At 34.5% G+C, this 20517-nt stretch overlaps 2 protein-coding genes across 2 annotated transcripts in view; both read left to right on the plus strand.

Moving 5' to 3' along the window:
- Positions 1-3788, plus strand: part of fam20cb (FAM20C golgi associated secretory pathway kinase b) — a 114764-nt gene extending 110976 nt beyond the window's left edge. The window contains exon 10 of the mRNA XM_056468902.1: positions 880-3788. Within this exon, the coding sequence (XP_056324877.1) occupies positions 880-1138 (259 nt within the window). The 3' untranslated portion in view covers positions 1139-3788. The remainder of the gene's footprint in view (positions 1-879) is intronic.
- Positions 3789-11506: 7718 nt separating this feature from the next.
- On the plus strand, positions 11507-15447 carry foxl3 (forkhead box L3). The gene is made up of 3 exons (XM_056469838.1): positions 11507-11616; positions 13042-13210; positions 14815-15447. The coding sequence occupies exons 1-3, from the start codon at positions 11507-11509 to the stop codon at positions 15196-15198; spliced, it is 663 nt and encodes a 220-aa protein (XP_056325813.1). The 3' UTR covers positions 15199-15447.
- Positions 15448-20517: the final 5070 nt, after the last annotated feature.

The following is a 20517-nucleotide window of genomic DNA, read 5'->3' on the forward strand; positions in this document are numbered from 1 at the left end:
GAATTTGGCTTTGTTCTTTAAGCAAGAATGCCATCAAACACAACATTGTGTCGTACACATTCAAAAGGAGTCTTGATCACTGTGACCCATACCAAACTGTACTGTACTGAAATGAACTGAACCTTACCACTCCATTATTCCTTATACATTGTTTTGAATAAGTGCCCTCTAGGCAAAACTTACATACTTCAAAACTTTGTGTTGGTTCAGGTCTTTAAAATCCCCTGAGACCTTTGTTCATATTCGAAACACAAATTAAATAAAATAATATTTTAGATCTGAGAGCTCTCTCATCCACCATAGACATTAAGGGTCCCAAGACTTTCAAAGTCTAGAAAAGTAACCAAAAATTGTCAAAACAATTCATGTGACTTTGGTGGTTCAACTGTAGGCCTAATATTATGAAGCTCCAAGAACAGTTTTGCGCACCAAGCAACAACTTTGTTCACCAGTGCCGTACAAATCCCGTTACTTCAGGTAATACAATGAATTGAGGGTCAGCAGCGCAGGTCTACAGGCAAGCATCATATTACCCATAGTAAACAAGCTTCCTAACCTGACGCCAAAGAAGCATTGGTGAATAAAGTTGCTTTTGCAGTGTTTTGGTGCACAAAAATGTTCTTGGAGCTTCGTGCGATTATAGTTGAACCACAAAGTTTTTGGTTGCTTTTCTGGACACTTGCTATATATGGACAGTCTGAAAGCTCTCTGATTTCATCTAAAGTATCTTTAATTTTGATAAAAAACAAGAAGAACGAAGGTCTGAGGGGTCAACATGAAAGTGAGTAATTTATAACAACTTATTTTAGGGGGGTGAACTAGTCCTTTGGGTGAAAAGCTCTTTTGTTTTAGTTACTAATTGTGATCTGTTTACCTCAGGGTGAAGAAGTCCACTCATTTACGGCTTCAGCTTGTGGCTAAAGAAGAGTTTAAACTGAGCTCTCTGATGGAGGAAAGTCTCCAGATGGACACACTGTCACCCATCCTCATCAGGCCTCATCTGGAGGCTATGGACCGCCGGCTGCGTCTGGTACTGCAGGTACTGGCTGACTGCATTGAGAAGGAGGGCTACAGTAATGTAGTGGAGGACGACATGGGCACAGAGGGCATGAACACGGGCACATTCCCGCAGAGGTAGTGGGCACAGACTCCTCTGAAGCCCCACAGCAGCTCTAGAGACCATGAACGTTCCACAAGAGATGCTCTTGTTGATCAACTTTTCTGAATTCAGTGAATTCCTAAGACTCATTCCTCAACCAGTGGACCATGTGGTTAACTAAAGACACACAGTAAAGAAAGAGAGGGTGTTCTGCAGGCCTGCGTTCATTCGATCCAGAAATATCTGAGCAATGTTAAAAAAAGCTGATCTTTATATGTAACAAGACAGTGTTATAAAAACAGTGGTTCTAAACTGGTGGATCCTCACATAAACGGGCAATTTCTTAATGCAGACAGACAAAAATAATCATTATTATTTATTCATATAAATTATTATTATATATAAATTATTCATATATATTATAATTACATATATTAAATGTATTAATAAATACAATGCAATGACAATACTGATGATGATGATGATGATGATGATGATGATAGTAACTATTGTCATTATAATTTATAAATCTGAAAAATATAGCATTTTTCTTGACTTTTCTTTAAAAGTTTCATTTAAGACATCCCAAATACAGGTTGATATATTATTTGTAATAATCATGAAAATAATTATTGAATAAATGTGCCAATTGATAATAAAAATTATTATTATTATTATTATTTTTATTATTATTATTATTATTTCAGCTTTTAACAAATGTATGAAATGCTTTAATTAAAATAAAATAAATAAATAGCAATGCAATGATAATGTTGCAAATAATAATAAATAATCATTACAGTTTATAAATCAAGGCATTACACTATTTTTTTTAAATTCCAAAATATAAATTGAATGATTGAAACAAAGTAATAATCATAATAATTATTGAACAAATTTACCAATTAAAGTAATACTACTAATAAGAATTATCATTATTATTATCAATATTATTTGTTGAGTTAATAATTTGACACACTACATAATTTTGTTCCAGGAGCTTTGGCTTACTTCTGTATGACAAACAACTTTCATTCTGTGTTGCATTGCCACTTACTGTCTAATGTAAAAAAGCAAACCAGTTGAGCACCACTGTTTAAAAAAACTACACCGATATTTCCATATCTTTACTGCACATCATTTAACCAGTATTTGCTCTCCCTTGGGCAAAGTATTTGAGCTTTAGAGATATAGCAACTTTATTTCCTTTTTTTTTTAAGAAATAAGCGAAGGATGTGCAGGACAGATCTGCTTTTTACAGCTCAAGACTTTTCAGAAAGCTACGAGGAACTACAGCTTCAGCGCACACGAATTGTGCACCTTTATCTGAATATACAGTATGTGGACCTTCATATCTTCAAATAAATCCTTTATACTGTCTCCAAACCAAGGAGGAATAAGAGGAGCTGTTCAGTGTATTTCTCTTGACTTTTTTAGGATAAAAAGCTTTGAGTGCAATGTGAGTTTTCTCCCGAAAGTGTCCCGTCTGTCACTTTTAATGTGTAAAATAAGCAGAGCTTATTTATTGAGTTCCGTATTTATTATTCCAAATGTGCCACTCATACATTCTCCCTAATAGACATCGCAGAGACGCCTATTTAATGTTTGTGTTTACATCTGGAAGATGTATTCATTAGAATGTTTGCTCATCTGCAAAACGTCAATTAGAAGTGAATTTTCTGACGTTAAATTAACGGTTAGAATATGTCTTTAGGATGTTTTAAATGTTCATTCGCCAAACATTTTTAAAATGTTTATCAAATGTTTGAACACAGCAGATGTTTTCCAGACCAAACGATCTTTACAATACATCTTGCAGATGTACGTGCTACCTACATCAAATCAAAGATGAAACCAGATGCAGTATTTGTGCTAGAGGGTAGATAAACGTACAGTGTATGTTTAAAATAAAACCTGATGGTTTACTGGATTTCAGAGAAATGCTTTTAATATTTACCTGCACATCTACATTTGTTTTCAGTCAAATTAAGGGCAATATCAAAAACCCAATCATTTAAATATCAGCTTGTCAATGGTGTGACTGCTATTTTCCACCCTCATGAGACCTAAACTGTAGCTGTTAAATTGCACACGGATGCTGTTTAAATAACAATGTCATATCTATGAATTACTGTAGAATTTTCATGCTATTAAACTGTTTTGAAAAAACGTGTGGTGAATGATGATCTAATGAATGCCGCACACATTTTAGTCTCCTTGTCTGGAATTTAGACTACACAGAAATCATTTCAAATATAAGCTAATTGGCATTTTTAACAAGCTAAAAATATACAATTAGTAAATGAACACATTTAGAAATTACAGCACATGATGGTAAATTAATGCTAATTGTTTTTAGTCGTCCGGAGTACCACAGAGGTCATGTTAATTTTGCTGATTGATCTTTTTTATTACTATAATTTTGTATATAAAGTATGCTTCAGAATCGGTGTAGACATGCATGTGCATTGTAAGACAGTGTTTTTCGGTTGCTGGTGGGAAGGGTGTGTGCAAGCGTGTGTGTATGTGTGTGTTTATGTCGAGAGAAACACATTTTTACAAACTGCTGAAAACTGTTCTGTAAATATGACGTGAATCCAGTGCCTGTGCAATTAGAGAAATACTTGAAGACTCGCTTGTGGAGATGACAGAGTAATCAGCAGAATAAATGTGCTTTATTGTATCATGACTACATTGCCGGTTCATACTTTCTTTATCCTGTATGTGCAGTTAGTATTTCAAAGAAATACATTTTGACAGTTGCTGTCATTTATTTCAGTTTTCCCCTTGGTTCTGGTGCAATAAATGGAGATTAAGCAAATGGTCTTCTTTCATAATTCCTACAAAATCATCTTTTGTAAGCTGTTTGGAAAGAACTGTGTGTAGGTATAGTGTGTCCACTGTCATATTGGAGTAATATAAACACAACAAGTCTCTTTTTTAAAATGTCCATTAAAATTAGATCCAAATCTCAGTGATTTTAAGGCCGCTGCAACATGTAGGAGTGCGGTTTTCCCCGCCCACCGACTGATTAATCTATTATAACATGTATACACATGTCCACAGAACATGTTTTGCAAAGAAACTGGGATTAAAATATTTGTAACAACTCTCTGTTATTTATTTATTTATTTATTTTTTGTTTAGGCTCCTTAATATTGAGGGAAAAGCCCCAATTAGAGAAGCGAATATTTGCAGACTGCCTCCGTTTTCAGATGTCTCCGTTTTCCCCCATCCACGCTCACTAAGCGGGAGCAGCAGCTTTTAAAAGTGAAAACGGCCTCTTCAGCGTTTTCAAAACGCTCCATTTTAGGCGCTCGAATATGAGTTAAAAAAAACTAATCTATATGAGTACTGTGAACTTACTCCATTTAAGTTGAAGTAATGAGGTATTTAATTAACTCATTACCTTCAACACTGAGTTCAAAACTCTTTTCAAATGAGTAGAATTAACTTTTAGTCAATTTTGAGTAAATTACACAAATTTCATTTGATAAAGTTGACTGTTGGTTTTTATAGTGTAGCCTCTCTTGTAAAAAGTACATTTGAAAATTCATGGATAACAACAATAGCCTAATTATTATTCAAATTAAATGTTATAAGCTTCAAAATTAACCTTTGATGCTTCACAGCTTTTTATTGATGTTTTTTTTTCCTTTTAAGAATAAGGTTCAAGATTTAGAATAAAAGTTACTTGTAAAATGTTTTCACTGTTTAGTTTAACAACAACACAGTAGGTCAGTAGTAAAAGATGACTTCACTTACAGTATGTCAGTTTCTTAAGCCTTATGTCTTAAGCCTTCTTTAATGAGTTATTTTCACTATTTATGATGGCAAAGTAATCAAAATAGGACAAATGAACTTATGTATGGGACAAATTCTGGACATTTGTCAGTTAGGGGTGGGTCTTTTGAACCCCCTGAACCCCCCCTTGGCTACGGGCCTGGGTTTGTGACAAGTGAAGAGTAAGTAAATGATAACCGAATTTTAAGTTTTGGGTGAACTATAAGGAATAAAGAATAAGGTAAAGAATCACTGTGCATTCCAATCAGGACATATATCGCCCTCTAAAGGGCACTTCAGAGTGAAAACAATCATGGCCCTCATATTGAAGTGTCCTTCCAATTCAAAGTGCTCAAATCTTTAGAATGAAGGATTCCGAGGGCTACAACTGATGGACACTTTGGCCCCCGTGATCATTTGTGTTTCATTCAGAAGTCCTCATCCCTACGCAATTATCTATTCAAAGCTGTCAAACCCTTTGAAGGGATTCAAACAGAACGCAGTGCCACTCTAAGCAGTTCATTTGAGTCACTGGCTGCGTTTACATGGACATCAGTAATCAAATCATTTGCCTTAATCTGAATAAGACAATATTATGAATAAGGTGTTTACATGAGTTGCTTTTTGAATGTTGTTTTAATTATCTCGATTTACATGTTGTAGCACATAATTCAATTATTGTCATTGGGTCACCACGCTATCCACATTTCCTCCAAAGTTTCATGTAATTTCGAGTGTTTCATTTTAATTTGTCAACTTTTAATTGCAGTTTGGCACCTTCACTTTCATTTTGGAACATTTCCTGCATGCCCCCATGACAAATGATTTTGCATGCGAGTATGAACTGCTGGAGTGTTGTTTTAATGGAATTTAATACCGCACGCCATATTCAATTCAATTTAATTCAATTCAATTTAATTCAATTCAATTCAATTCACCTTTATTTGTATAGCGCTTATACAATGTAGATTGTGTCAAAGCAGCTTCACATAAAAGGTCATAGTAAATTGGAACAGTGTAGTTCAGTTTTTAGTGTTTAAGTTCAGTTCAGTTTAGCTCAGTTCAGTGTGGTTTAATAATCACCACTGCGAGTCCAAACACTGAAGAGCAAATCCAACGATGCGCAGCTCTACAGATCCTGAACCATGCAAGCCAGTGGCAACAGCAGAGAGGGAAAAAAAAAATTCACCAATTGGCGAAAGTGAAGAAAAAAAACCTTGAGAGAAACCAGACTCAGTTGGGCACGACCATTTTAATTTCTCCGCTGGCCAAACGTCTTGTGCAGAGCTGCAGTCTCAGCGGCGAAGGCTGGAAGCTGGCCTCAGCGAAGACTCGTCTGTCTCTGGAGAGTCACAGGAATCAGTCTCATGTTCCACTCCTCCATGACCACCACAGTAGCTGGTCAGGATACGGCCTGGTTCAAGATATGGAAACCTTGGGATCATCTCGTCGTTGGTCTTGGATCGAATCAGTGACTCTGCATAGTCTGAGGGCCTCGAGAAGAGTATCCCCAGGTGGAAATGGAGAATAAAGAGAATAATTAGCAAAGCTGCTGTTCATAGTGTATATAAACAAGATGCAGAACCTGTCTGTAAACCCGCTAAGTGGTGCGTTGTGTGTATGCTTTACTAAACAGATAGGTCTTTAATCTAGTTTTGAATTGGGAGAGTGTGTCTGAGCCTCGGACGTTATCAGGAAGGCTATTCCAGAGTTTAGGAGCTATAAATGAGAAGGCTCGACCTCCTTTACTCGACTTAGCTATTCTGGGTACTACCAGAAGCCCTGAGTTTTGAGATCTTAAAGAGCGAGTTGGATTGTAGCGAGACAGAAGATTGGTTAGATAAACAGGAGCTAGATTATTTAAAGCTTTATAGGTAAGATGCATTTTTTAAATTCAATACGAAACTTAACAGACAGCCAGTGTAAGGAGGATAAAATTGGGGTGATGTGATCAAATTTTCTAGACCTGGTAAGAACTCTGGCAGCTGCATTTTGTACTAATTGAAGTTTGTTAATAGAGGATGCTGGGCAGCCAGCAAACAGTGCATTACAGTAGTCCAGCCTAGAAGTCACAAAAGCGTGGACTAGCTTTTCTGCATCTGAGATGGATAGCATACTACGTAACTTAGCAATATTTCTCAAATGAAAGAAAGCAGTTTTTGTGACATGGGATATATGATTTTTAAAAGTTAAATTGCTGTCTAATATGACACCCAGATCTTTTATAGTAGAGCTTACGCTAACTTTGTATCCCTCTAATTGCAAGTCGAGTTGTGAGATCTGCTGTGTACAGGATTTAGGCCCAATAAGTAATAATTTAAAGTTTTGTCTGAGTTTAAGAGAAGATAATTGTTGGTCATCCAGTCTTTAACATCTTTAATACACTCAGTTAGCTTGGACAGTTTAGACATCTTGTCAGGTTTAGTTGAAATGTATAATTGAGTATCATCTGCATAGCAGTGAAAGCTGATCCCATGTCTTCTAATAATGTCTTCCAGGGGTAGCATGTATATTGTAAACAGCAAAGGGCCTAAAACTGATCCATGAGGCACCCCGTATTTTACTGGGCTGACTTGTGAAGGTTGTCCATTAATATTCAAAAACTGGTACCGGTCAGCTAAGTATGACTTAAACCATTGTAGAGCCTGTCCCTGGACACCTTTAGACTTTAAGCGATTTATGAGGATACTGTGGTCAATGGTGTCAAATGCCGCACTAAGATCTGGGGGGGGAGGGGGGGGGAAAGCTCTGGATTTCACAATGCAAGTGTCTGCGGTCCTTCACTGACTCGGTAGGTGCACAGAATAGTGTAAAACAGCCGTGTATGTATGGACTATCCTGTCACAAAATGCTGTGATAATCACATGTAATGTGTTTACATGTTTTCGATTTCTGTTTAGTTCGAATATGACTGTAGTCGGATTAAATTAATCAAAAATTACTGTTTACACTGCAGACTCTTAATCAGAGTATCTTTATCGTATTAAAATTAGATTATTTGTGTCCATGTAAACGTACTAAGCAAGTTGTTTACTGGTGACTCACTTGGACCTGATCATTTGAATCACTGAGTTGTTGACTGAAGACTCCCTCCTACCGAATCATTTGAGTTAGTAAATTAGTACTTAGAGACTCGCTCTTAAGCCGCGATCACACTGCACTTTTCGCCCCATAGACTTCCATTCATACACGTGCAAATGCAACAAACCGGAAACACAAGCTAATAGAACACGTTTTTCTTTGCAAAGTTTAAGCTTGGTGAACTCTGACCTGCGAAATCGCGTCATGTAACCAAATGAAGATCAAAACATGACCTCTCTGTGCAGAAATTTAAAATATGGACCAATCGCTAGCTTTTTTTTAATGTCTTTTCATTTTCTTTTTGTCCCGTCCCTTTTCACAGCTGTTACGGAAGCAGATGGACAAACAAGATGAGTAAGTATGAAAGATGTTTATTCCAACAGTGGAGCACACAAGGATAATGTTGAGGAAGTGAATGGAGTTAGATATAGCTGATGATCCTTCTTTGTGGCAGGTTGGGTGACAGACACTGAGGAAGACCGAATGCACACACCAGAGGGCTTGCGGGGAAGACAGACTGACAATACACACAACGCTGACAGGACACCGGGCACACTGGACAGACGGGAAGGAAACAGAGTTTGGGTAAGTAAATATGCTAAGATAATGATAGTGACTACCAGGAGGTACTTGCTATGAGTCCGCTTCGTGGGAATGAGACCGGACAATGAGTGAGGTGAGGTGTGTGCTTATATAGTGAGTCTGAGTGATTGGGTGCAGCTGTGCGTGGTTAATACTCAGGTGAGGATGCTCGTTGCGTGATACTGGTGGAAGAGCCTGGCCAATCCGTGACAACAGCACCGTACGACAGAGTTTCGCATGCTCAAACTCTAGTGTGACCTTGGCATTATCGAATATTTAATGTGAAATAACTTAAACATCGAATAAAAAAAAGACAATTTTAGAAAAAAAAATGCGGACAAGGTTTTTGCATCTAAATGTTTAATTTTTTTGTGTTAAACAGAACAAAAGAAACTCATAAAGGTTTAAAACCACTTGAGGGAGAGTAAATTTTTTGGGTAAACTATCCATTTAAATCTTAAATAACCTTGTTAGTATCAAGTTTAAGGTCAACTTTATTTATATAACACCTTAAAACAATGGTCTCAAACTCAATTCCTGGAGGGCCGCAGCTCTGCATAGTTTAGCCCCAACCACCTCTAACTCACACCTGCTTAATAGCCTCTAATAGTTTTGAGCACCTTAATTAGTTGAATCAGCTGAGTTTGATTAGGGTTGAAGCAAAACTATGCAGAGCTGCGGACCTCCAGGAATCCAGTTTGAGACCCATGCCCTAAAACAACATGAATGGGGCAGCACGGTGGCGCAGCGGGTAGCACAATTGCCTCACAGCAAGAAGGTCGCTGGTTCGAGCCCCGCCTGAGTCAGTTGGCATTTCTGTGTGGAGTTTGAATGTTTTCCCCATATTTGCGTGGGTTTCCTCAGGGTGCTCTGGTTTCCCCCATAGTCCTGAATAGGGTGAGCTGAATTGTCCATAGTGTATGTGTTTGAATGGGTGTGTATAGATTTCACCCAGTGATGGGTTGCAGCTGGAAGGGCATCTGCTGTGTTAAACATATGCTGGATAAGCTGTTGGTTCATTCTGCTGTGGTAGTCTCCAGATTATTAAAGTGACTAAGCCGAAAAGAAAATGAATGAATGAACAACATGAATGTTGATTAAAGTGCTTTACAAACATGGCAACAATAATGAACAATTAGAGAGACAGGACAATATATGCTACAATAAAATTTAAAAAACTAAAAAGCTGTATAGTCAATGAGTCCAAAAAAGATATATATATAATAATAATAATATCAATAGGCCAAAGAGAAGATGAATATGTATGGCAGTATTTACATAACTATCAATACTTAGTCCACTTCTCCAATCCTCATTTGCATAAAATACCTACACCAACTATAGTAATACAAATGAATACAAAATATTAGCCCTCCTGTGGAATCTTTATCATTTTTCCAATATTTCTCAAGTGATGTTAAACAGACATTTTTCACAGTATTTCCTATTAGATTTTTCTGCTGAATAAAGTCTTTTTCTATTAGTTTAACAGAAACAAACAGAAAGTTGTTTTTAAAAATATAATAACCGCTATAGTCGTTAGCAGTCTCTTTAAAAAAATATTTTTACCCAACTGGCCCAATATAGTGGCTACTCCACAGACTTATTAGCCTAACTTGCCTGTAGTTAACCTAATTAACCCAATTAACCTAGTTAATCCTTCAGATTGTACTTTAAGCCGAATGAAGACAGTTTCTTGCCAAAATTAGTAGACTAAAATATAATGTTCTGTCATCATGACAAAGACAAAAGAAATTAATTAAACTGTTTTGTTTAAAAATGTGTTGAACAAACATATCCCTCCATTAAAGAAGCCTTTTGGAAATATTTCAAAAACGACACAAAAATTTACAGAAAATCTAATCATTTATTTTTTATGCTAGGTAAATATAAATTCTATTAAAATAAATGTTCCTTCCAAACACTAAATATTAGATTGATCGTTTAGCTGCAGTGTGCTCTCCTGCTGCCCGGTGTTTGTGTGCGGGTGCAGTAATGGTCTGGTCTGGTCTGCGGGGACAGGGACCACTAATCGGGCTCCAGCAATCAGAGCGGCCGCAGACAGTCGCTCCAGCAGAGGAAACGGCGTCATGGGAACAGAGCGGGAATCCGCGGGGAGTTTTATCAGATCGCTCTCTCCGTGCACTCAGACAGGAAACGGTCCACAGTTTGTGGACTTCTTTCAAAAACACACGAACGTTAAAAACAACAACTCGTTTTTAAACCTGTGAGAATATCAAACCAACAGCATTTTCTGACCAAGCGTATCATTTAAAGAAGAAACGAACCACGTGTGTCAAAAACGTCCGAGTTTTGCCTAAACATGGCAGCCAGTTGGATCGATGTGAGGCCACACACAGTCATCTCGCGCCGCGGGCTGTTTGCTCGTGTTTTTCTCGGTCCCTCATATATGCCACTTAATGTCCTTTTGAACACACATCCCCTTTTTAGTCACGGAAACACAATTTATGGCTATTATGCCGCATTATAGATTTGCATCTACAGAAGCCAAGGGTTGTTGCCGAGAGATATGTGATTCAAGGGGCCACAACTTTTTTTTAAAGAGGAGATACACAAACAACCTGAAAGAGTTAAGACCAAAGACGCGAGAAACATGTTTGTTACTCTCTTCATTCGTCGTTCAATTACAGTTAAGAGGACGACACTATAAAAAGAAACAGGAGAAAACAAAACATCCAATCGCGGACCACCCAGAATCAAAGAGTGAATGAGTGTAGATTGTTGATGACGCCCCGGGTTCAGCCGTTTACAGTAGTTCAGTCATCATGTACGCCCATTACATGAGCATCTGAGCAGCAGCCGTTCACTTCATACACACGCGCGCGCACACACACACACTTCTCATGAGAGCTGCTGCATTTGTCTTGGCCAGCTAGAGCCTTTTTTGTTGCTGCTGCTGCTGGTGTTGTTGTTGTTATAAACTATAAGGCTGGACGTTTGATGATGTTTGACAGTTCGCAATATCCTTATAATTGTTTTAACTATGATGGAGAAGGATACCCGTCATGTGGCACTGATGAAGAAAAGAAAGTGTGTCGACCAGCTTACAGGTATTTCATTGTTGTTGTTATTATTATTATTATTATTATTATTATTATTATTATTATTATTAATAATAATATTTGTTTATTGTAATAAATTGTTCGTTATTGTTTTTATATAACTTTATTATGTATAATTAGTAGTAGTAATAATGTAATTTAGCACTTTTGCAATAATTTTAGCAATTTAAATCTTTTAAAGTTGTTTAAAGTGATAGTTATCATATATATTTTAAAATGTATTACCAAATGTCACATACTAATGAAGTGTAAGAGGTTAGTAAGGTTTTAAGTAATTAATCAAAGTTATTATAGCCTGTATGATGTAATATAATATTACATTTGTTGTTTAAAATAATAATTCATCATTTTGTTGGTTGCAGTTGTTTAGGATATCATTGTTTAAGGATAAATAAAAATATAGTTTAGGTATAAACTTTGATAAAATCAGTGAATTAAACTTAATGTCAAACACAGATAATATTTTATAATAATGAGCTTCTATTTGTTAACAATATTTTATATAACATTACACATTGAATAAGAACATCTTTTATTTAAGTTAAAATATTAATATCACAAAACTAGCCTAAATATGATATAATTTTAAATTATTATAATATATTAATTTTACATTTTTTAAATATTTAATTGCTTAATATTATTTTATACACACAACACCTAGTCATGAAAGCAAAATTGTGTATTATATTTCAAAATTAATTTCTAGATATGTCATATTTACAAAGTTGGGTAATGATATTTAATTAATCCAAGGTTAAAAATATTTAAAATATTATATTATATTATATTATATTATATTATATTATATTATATTATATTATATTATATTATATTATATTATATTATGTTTTAATCATATAATAATAATACAATAATAAGAACAACAACAGTAATTATTAATACATTATTATTGTTTATTAATAATTTACTAACAAACTTTTTAATAATTTTATGTAAAATACTTTTAAAGGCTGAGAATTTTAAAGCAGAATGTTGTTTTATTGCATCTCATAATGTATTCACTCCAATGGACGGTATTGGTGTAATAAAACATACTGTTTATGTTATAATATATTGTTATACTGTATTGTATTATTGTGACAATATATAGTGGCATAATATTTGACATTATGTAATATGACGCTTATGTGTGAAAATATGCAATAAAAATTATAATAACAGTATTTTGTAATGAAATAAGAAAATACATTTGTGCTGTTGTCTTGATCAGTAAAGGGCGTATAATAAGGAAAATATTGCAATATGACCTAGATCAATAAATGTATTTTAGAAAATTTGAAGCATATTATATTTTCATTACCTAATCAAATATGTGTAATAAAAAAATAAGCGTCTTTTAAAGGACATACATTTTCTTTCTCTGACGTCCTTTTTCTGTCTCTCGATTAGCTACATTGCACTGATAGCGATGGCTATACAGCAGAGCCCAGAGAACAAAGTTACTCTATCGGGAATCTACGAGTTCATCATGAAGAGATTTCCTTATTACAGATCCAACCAGAGGGCTTGGCAAAACTCAATTCGCCATAACCTCTCTCTCAACAGCTGCTTCATAAAGGTATGATCCAGGCTGCATATGTATGCTAAAACATAAAGCATAAAAAACACACAGGAATGAACAGATTCCAATATATAAATATTAACATTGCTTTTGTTCACTGTGCAACGAGATATAACTGAAAGGCATGAAATCTACTCTGTGTTTAAGGATAATAACAGGAGTTTTGAGGATATTTGATCCATAATAGCACTCGCTTTTAAAATAGGTTGATTCAAATATCTTCATGCATTATGTACATATAATTAAATTAATAAATTAGATCTTTAATGTCAAATACAGATAAAATTTTGCAAAAAGGTTCTATTTGTTAAATAGAGAAAAGGAAATTGTAATTAACCGATTTTATCACCACATAACCAACTTAGAAGTATTTATTATGTATACATTATATGACATATAGATTAAGGCTCATGTATTATATTGGACACATAGTGTATTTGAAGAGGTATGATGCAAAACCCTCTAAGTTCCATCTAAAATTCCAAAAAAGTAGCATTTTTTTAATCCTCCTATGTTTATGTTTAGTCATTAGCACTTTAAAGTCCATGAACTTGTTCTTTGTCATAAAAAGGAAATTACTAAACCTACACACAGGAGTTTTTGTTCACATGTAAATAAAAGCTGAGAAATATTTTTTCTTTTGGGAGAAGCCTGTGTCATGTCCAGTAAGAAAAAAAAAACTTAATGGTTGAATAAAACTAAGTTCAAGTCAGAATTTGTCATGGGTACAGTATGAATAATTTTGGGCTTGACTGTATATAAATTGTCATTACCGAAAACAACAATAAATAATTTAATAGGAAGAATTAAATTGATCTTTTAAGATTTTGTTTACATAAATGTTATAAATATATTAATGTTCTTTTTTAAAATAAGCTTTACATATAAATCAGTAACGATTACATTTTTAACAATATTTAAATGTATGCAATGTGTTATATTTAATCAATTTTCCTTTTAAAAGGTATAAAGTTGACAATGCTGATTTCAAAGTTAAGGATTCATTGGTTTAAATTAAATTAAATTAAATTAAATTAAATTAAATTAAATTAAATTAAATTAAATTAAATTAAATTAAATTAAATTAAATTAAATTAAATTAAATTAAATTAAATTAAATTAAATTAAATTAAATTAGGCACTATAAAAACATCTCTGTTCTTTGATAATTCAGTACACAAACAGATTTTCAAACATTTAAACACATTTACCTCAAAATGACCAAACCAATATATTCAGCATGTAGCTCTGAGAAAGAGGGACACAGGATTAATTCCTAATTAAAAATGTAGGGACATAGTTGAGTTTGAATTGAGTCTCGGACAACAGACTAAAAAAATTCAGTAATGAGATGAAAATGTGGGACACATTTTTTTTAAATTAAATTTCTTTTTTACAATCAAAAATATATATTTATAAAAATATATATACCCCAAACAACAAATTTCAAGACTATTATATATACATCGGATTACTTAACTTGCATACTATATGTATTCTTCATTCAGTTGCGAAAATGATTGTAATTGTTAAAGCTTTATTTCGAATGTTTTTTATCTTCAGGGGTTTGTGGTAACCGGCTGCTCATGTATTTTCCTCAGGTTCCGCGTACAGAAGGTAACGAGAAAGGAAAAGGTAATTACTGGACGTTTGCCACAGGCTGCGAGTCCATGTTGGACCTCTTTGAAAATGGCAACTTTCGTCGCCGCCGCCGCAGACGCAACTTAAAAATGGGCCTGAAGGAACCGACCGAAGCCTTTATATCCATGGACGCTCATCAGGCCGTCGCAGTGAGATCCTCAGATTCAGATTCTTTCATGAACACTAGTCACAGAGCTGCACAAAACAAACCTGAGACCGAGATCAAATTCAGCATTGACTACATTCTGTCCACACCGGACCCCTTGCCAGCGTTCAGAGCCCCTAACAGTGTGATTCCCCATCTGGAGCCACAACATCTCAATCTACACTTCTGGACCATGTAAACAAAACCGTAGGATTTAGATTAGTAAATACCCTAAGAGCTTCAATAGTGTGCAAAACTTCTATCCCATGATGCAATTTGGCTTGTCAGTATAGGCACATGCAGTTTGTTGTGTGCTAAATCAGCTGTTGGTCAATAAGAATAAACACTGTAACTTATGATGATGTAATTTTTTAAGTATTAGTGAGAGTTTAGGTGTGTGTATGTATATAACACACACGTATTATGAAATCATTGAATTAGACTTTTGTCAAACAGACAATACTTTATGATAAGGTTCTATATGTTAACATTAGCATTACACTAAAAATAAATATTATGATTAAAACAACATTATTAGTAAAATTTAATATATATTATATAACATTTACACACTGTTTGAGGTGCACTGTAAACATGAACATGGACCTTTTTATTTGTTAACTAGCATTAATAAAGTTTAAATGTTCTAAATTGATTTGATTATGATTATGTTAACTAAGGTTAACAAATTAAGCTCTACCTCTAAGACATTTCTTAATTGAGTTAATGTAAATTTTAATCATAGCAGTGCTTCATTAACTTACAAAATATTGTCTGGAACTGAAAAAGTTATATTATTTAACATTATTTAAAATTCTAACTCAATTACTCTTGCATTTCTTCTGACCTAAATTACTCATTTGTACATTGTATAGTGTATAAAGTCAAAGGCAAATGATACAAATTTCATTAGAATCTTAAAAAAATAAAGAGAATCAGTTAACTTAAAATACCAATCTGCAAATATGTGGAATTTGTAACTATGTAAACAATTAAAAGTCAAATAACTAATAATATTTCTGGAATCTGATTTCATAACCCAGATTACATGTAATCAATTGCTACCCAGCACTAACTATTAAAATAAAAAGATGCATCATTTAACGTAACATTTATGGGAAAATGCTCGTTTAACAAGTGGCCTACAGTTATTTTTGAATCCAGCCAACCTCCGGGTTTAAGCACTTTTAGCTTAGCATATGACTCGGTTAGACTATAGCATCTCGCTCCAAAAAATGAAACAAAACGTATTGATCATCTTCGTATTTAAAGCTCGACTCTTCTGTAGTTACATCGTGTACTAAGACCAAGACAAAATGTAAAGTTGTTATTTTCTAGGTTGATTTGGCTAGGGATTATACTCTCATTCTAGCATAATAATCAAGAAACATTGCTGCCATGACTACAGCAGGCCAAAAGTTCCTTTATCTATGCTAAGCTAAGCTAAAAGTGCTCCTACCAGACCTGTTGACTGGATTCAAAAAATGTTAAATGTTAACTGGTTAAATGTCTATTTCACTAAAAATGCAGAGTGTTCTGTTAATGGACTTACTGAGGAAACATAAACAACTATAACATAAACAAATCTATTGTTCACTGTTAGCTAATATTAGCTGCATTAATTAATGTTAACCAATGGAACCTTACTGTGAAGTATTCCCAAACACAACTCTCATCCTCATTTTCCCCTTTTAACCAGTAAAATGTGCCGCTCAGCTGAAGTGTGTTGGTGTCGCGGACACGGCTTTGTAGTTAGTGAAGTGTTTGCAAACAAATGCCCTAACATAGCTATAGGCTTGAGTGTAATCAGCTTTCTTTCGCTGCTTACTGCACCACTGCTGAACGACTGCAGTGTTTACATATGTTGTTTATAATGTGTATCATTGGCCCTTGACAGTCTATGATCCGTATCAATCACTGATAGACTGAGCACATGCTGCCCGCGGCTCTGCGGCTCACACTCCTCCCCAGGCTGTTTCATGCTAACCGCTAATCTCTGCTCATTCTGAAGCATCTTTAAACTTGGGAAAACATTTGAGAATGTCAGTTTTTCAGGGGAAAAGTGAGATGTGTTGCACTGTGCTATCGTTCGGCTAAATCCATTGTGTTGTAGCCTTTGTATATATGATTATATACAGTTGCAATCAGAATTATTAAACCCCCTGAATTATTAGCCCCCTGTTTATTTTTCCCCCATTTCTGTTTAATGGAGAGAAGATTTTTTTCACCACACTTCTAAACATAATAGTTTTAATAACTCATTTCTAATAACTGATTTATTTTATCTTTGCCTTGATGACAGTAAATAGTATTTGACTAGATATTTTTCAAGACACTTCTATACAGCTTAAAGTGACATTTAAAGGCTTAACTAGGTTAATTAGGTTAACTAGGCAGGTTAGGGTAATTAGGCAAGTTATTGTATAACAATGGTTTGTTTTGTAGACTATGGAAATATATATAGCTTAAAGGGGCTAATAATATTGACCTTAAATGATTTAAAAAAAAATTAAAAACTGCTTTTATTCTAGCCGAATTAAAACAAAAAAGACTTTATCCAGAAAAAAAAATATCATCAGACATACTGTAAAAATGTCCTTGCTCTGTTAAACATCATTTGGGAAATATTTTAAAAAGAAAAAAAAAAATCAAAGGGGGCTAATAATTCTGATTGCAACTGTAGTAGGCCTAGTTTTGGTTTGGTTGATGGTTCTTAGTCAAAATCAAACCAACCTGATAAACTATATGCTAGGCTATATTTAAATTTGATCTGTTCGTCTGTTAAGTAAGTTCTGGGATCTACAAAATATAATTCTGAACACCAATATAAAGCCAATAAAATGTTAAATATGGTTTATATTGCTTAAGGCCTCTTTCTTCTTTTGTCGAACAACTTCAAGATTTAAAAAATATAAGAAAATAAATAATCTCTCATAAGGGAGATGTTGGGTTTCTAGAGTAGAGTAGCTATTTTAAGAAATTTATAAACTGATTATAATTAACATGCTTTTAGTGAGGTGAACCCTGACAAATATGGAACTAAGCTAAAGAAAAATGACTGAATGAATGAACAAGAACCAAAATAACTGTAAAGAGCAATTGTTTCTTATTTCACTAATATTTTTTTCTTTGTCATAAATAATGTATTTAGTTGTAATATATAGATAAATAAATAGATCGATAGATAGGTAGATTGAATGAGAACAGTTTATTAAATTAAAACTAAGCATAATTAAAGCATATTTAATTTAAACCAGTCAATTAAAATATTCATTCATTCATTTTCTTTTCGGCTTAGTCCCTTTATTTATCAGGAGTCGCCACAGTGGAATGAACCGCCAACATATTCCCATTTCTACATAAATAAAATTACGTTTTTTTAAACTATTTGAATAAAACCAATTAATTGATTGTATATATTGTATATATAGTGTTTCATTTGAACTATTTCTAAAACTAGTTCAAACTAAACACTATACACACACATTCACGCTCACACACCAGTAAAAAGTCCATTTCACTTGTCCAGAAAATTGTTATTAATGGCATAGAAGTGCATGGGCATATTTGAATAGACATAACTGAATATTAACAAAGTGTCAGACAAGTGCAGTCTAACCTTCTCCAAATCTCCCTAATCTCTCTGCCTGACCTTTTCCATTTCTATGAAGTCTGACTAAATGTGATCCGAGCACTCCATTAGAATACATATCAGTCATAAAGCAGCCAGTTTACAGCAGAAGCCTGTTAACATTTATTTTCCTTCTAAGGTGTATCAATCATGGCTTGCTTTGCGCTCAGGAGGGGACATTTTTCAATTTAACCTTTATATTACGGAGTGACTGCATCAGAAAGGGTTTCAACACACTTAACATGAGTGGCATTTAATATAGCATTACACTTGCAAGGTTAGCCGGAGATGTGACCTTATTCAAATCCTGCTGCCACTACAACACCGATCCTGACGCAATTATAATTAAATGCCTTATGCCGGCTTGCAAATCCTCTGATCGATCACTGATATTAAGGTAAATATTGCACTGCCCCCAGTGAACATCTAACTGTAAAACTGTTATGGATCAGCAGGTTTCTATTAACAGCGCCGTTGATGTTGTGTGCTCTGGTGTGGATATATTTGGGTAAATTAACTTAGCATAAAGTGCTTCCAGGCTTGATCTTAAAAGGCCTGAGATATAACCAAAAACACAGCTTTGCTTTACCTTGCCATGGTGTTCAGATTACCGTTAGATTAAGAGGTAACGCTTTACAATAAGACGTATTCAATAGTTTATTTTAAAATAATACACTTATGACAATGTTTATTCATTTTTGTTAATGTTGCGTATTGAAAATACAGTCATTGTTCCTTCTTGTTAAGTCACAATGCATTAATGTTAACAAGCACACATTGGGATTTTTAATAATGAATTACAAATAATAAATGCTGTAGAATACTGTAAATCAAGTTAGTAAATACATTTACTATACTGTGAAAAATTTGTATATTAAAGTATTTCCATTCATTCAGTCATCTTCCTTCAGCTTAGTCCCTTTATTTATTAGGGGTCGCCACAGCGGAATGAACCGCCAATTTATCCAGCATATGTTTCACACAGCGGATGCCCTTCTAGCTGCAACCCAGTACTGGGAAAGGTCCATGCACACTCATTCATACACACATACAGTACGGCCAATTTAGTTTATTCATTTCACCTACTGTATAGCACATGTATTTGGACTGTGGGGGAAACGGGAACACCCGGAGAAAATGCACGCAAACACGAAGAAAACATGCAAACTCCAAACAGAAATGCAAACTGACCCAGCCCAGCCAGGACTCAAACCACTACCCACTGTGCCACCCCTGAAAGTATTTTGTGATTTTTTTTTTTTTTGCTTTTAAATTGCATTGTCACCTTGATCTTTCCTCTAACAATGATAAAAAGATTTGGAAAAAGTGGCTTTTATTGACATTTTTATAGTTTGAAGTGATATATTGCCTGAGTTGGTGTGGTAAATTACAGTACGAAACCTGTTATTGCTGTTATTTTATTAACGTAATTCTCTCTATAATGTTGCTAATAAAAAATATTGTTTCAATTCATAACATCCACTTATCGGCCACTTTTTTTGGTACACTTTACTAGTACCGGGTTGGACCCCGTTTTGCCTTAATCCTCCGTGGCATAGATTCAGCAAGGTGATGGAAATATTCCTCAGAGATTTTGGTCCATATTGACATGATAGCATCATGCAGTTGCTGCAGATTTGTCGACTGCAAATCCATAATGTGAATCTACCGTTCCACCACATCCCAAACGTGCTTTATTGGATTGAGTTCTGGTGATTGTGGAGGCCATTTGAGTAAAGTGAACTCATTGTCATGTTCAAGAAACCAGTCTGAGATGATTCACGCTTTGATGAACTCACGTCAAGTTATGGACATGGTCAGGAACAATACTAGGCTGTGGCATTGACACGATGCTCAGTTAGTACTAATGTGCTGAAAGTGTGCCAA

This window comes from Danio aesculapii, chromosome 12 (genome assembly GCF_903798145.1).
Source record: "Danio aesculapii chromosome 12, fDanAes4.1, whole genome shotgun sequence".
Taxonomy (NCBI): Eukaryota; Metazoa; Chordata; class Actinopteri; order Cypriniformes; family Danionidae; genus Danio; species Danio aesculapii.

Coding starts and splice junctions, on each gene's coding strand:
- foxl3 (XM_056469838.1), top strand. CDS start 11,507: ATGATGTTTGACAGTTCGCAATATCCTTATAATTGTTTTAACTATGAT. Junction 11,617..13,041: donor GTGTGTCGACCAGCTTACAG/GTATTTCATTGT, acceptor TCTCTCGATTAG/CTACATTGCACTGATAGCGA. Junction 13,211..14,814: donor TCAACAGCTGCTTCATAAAG/GTATGATCCAGG, acceptor TATTTTCCTCAG/GTTCCGCGTACAGAAGGTAA.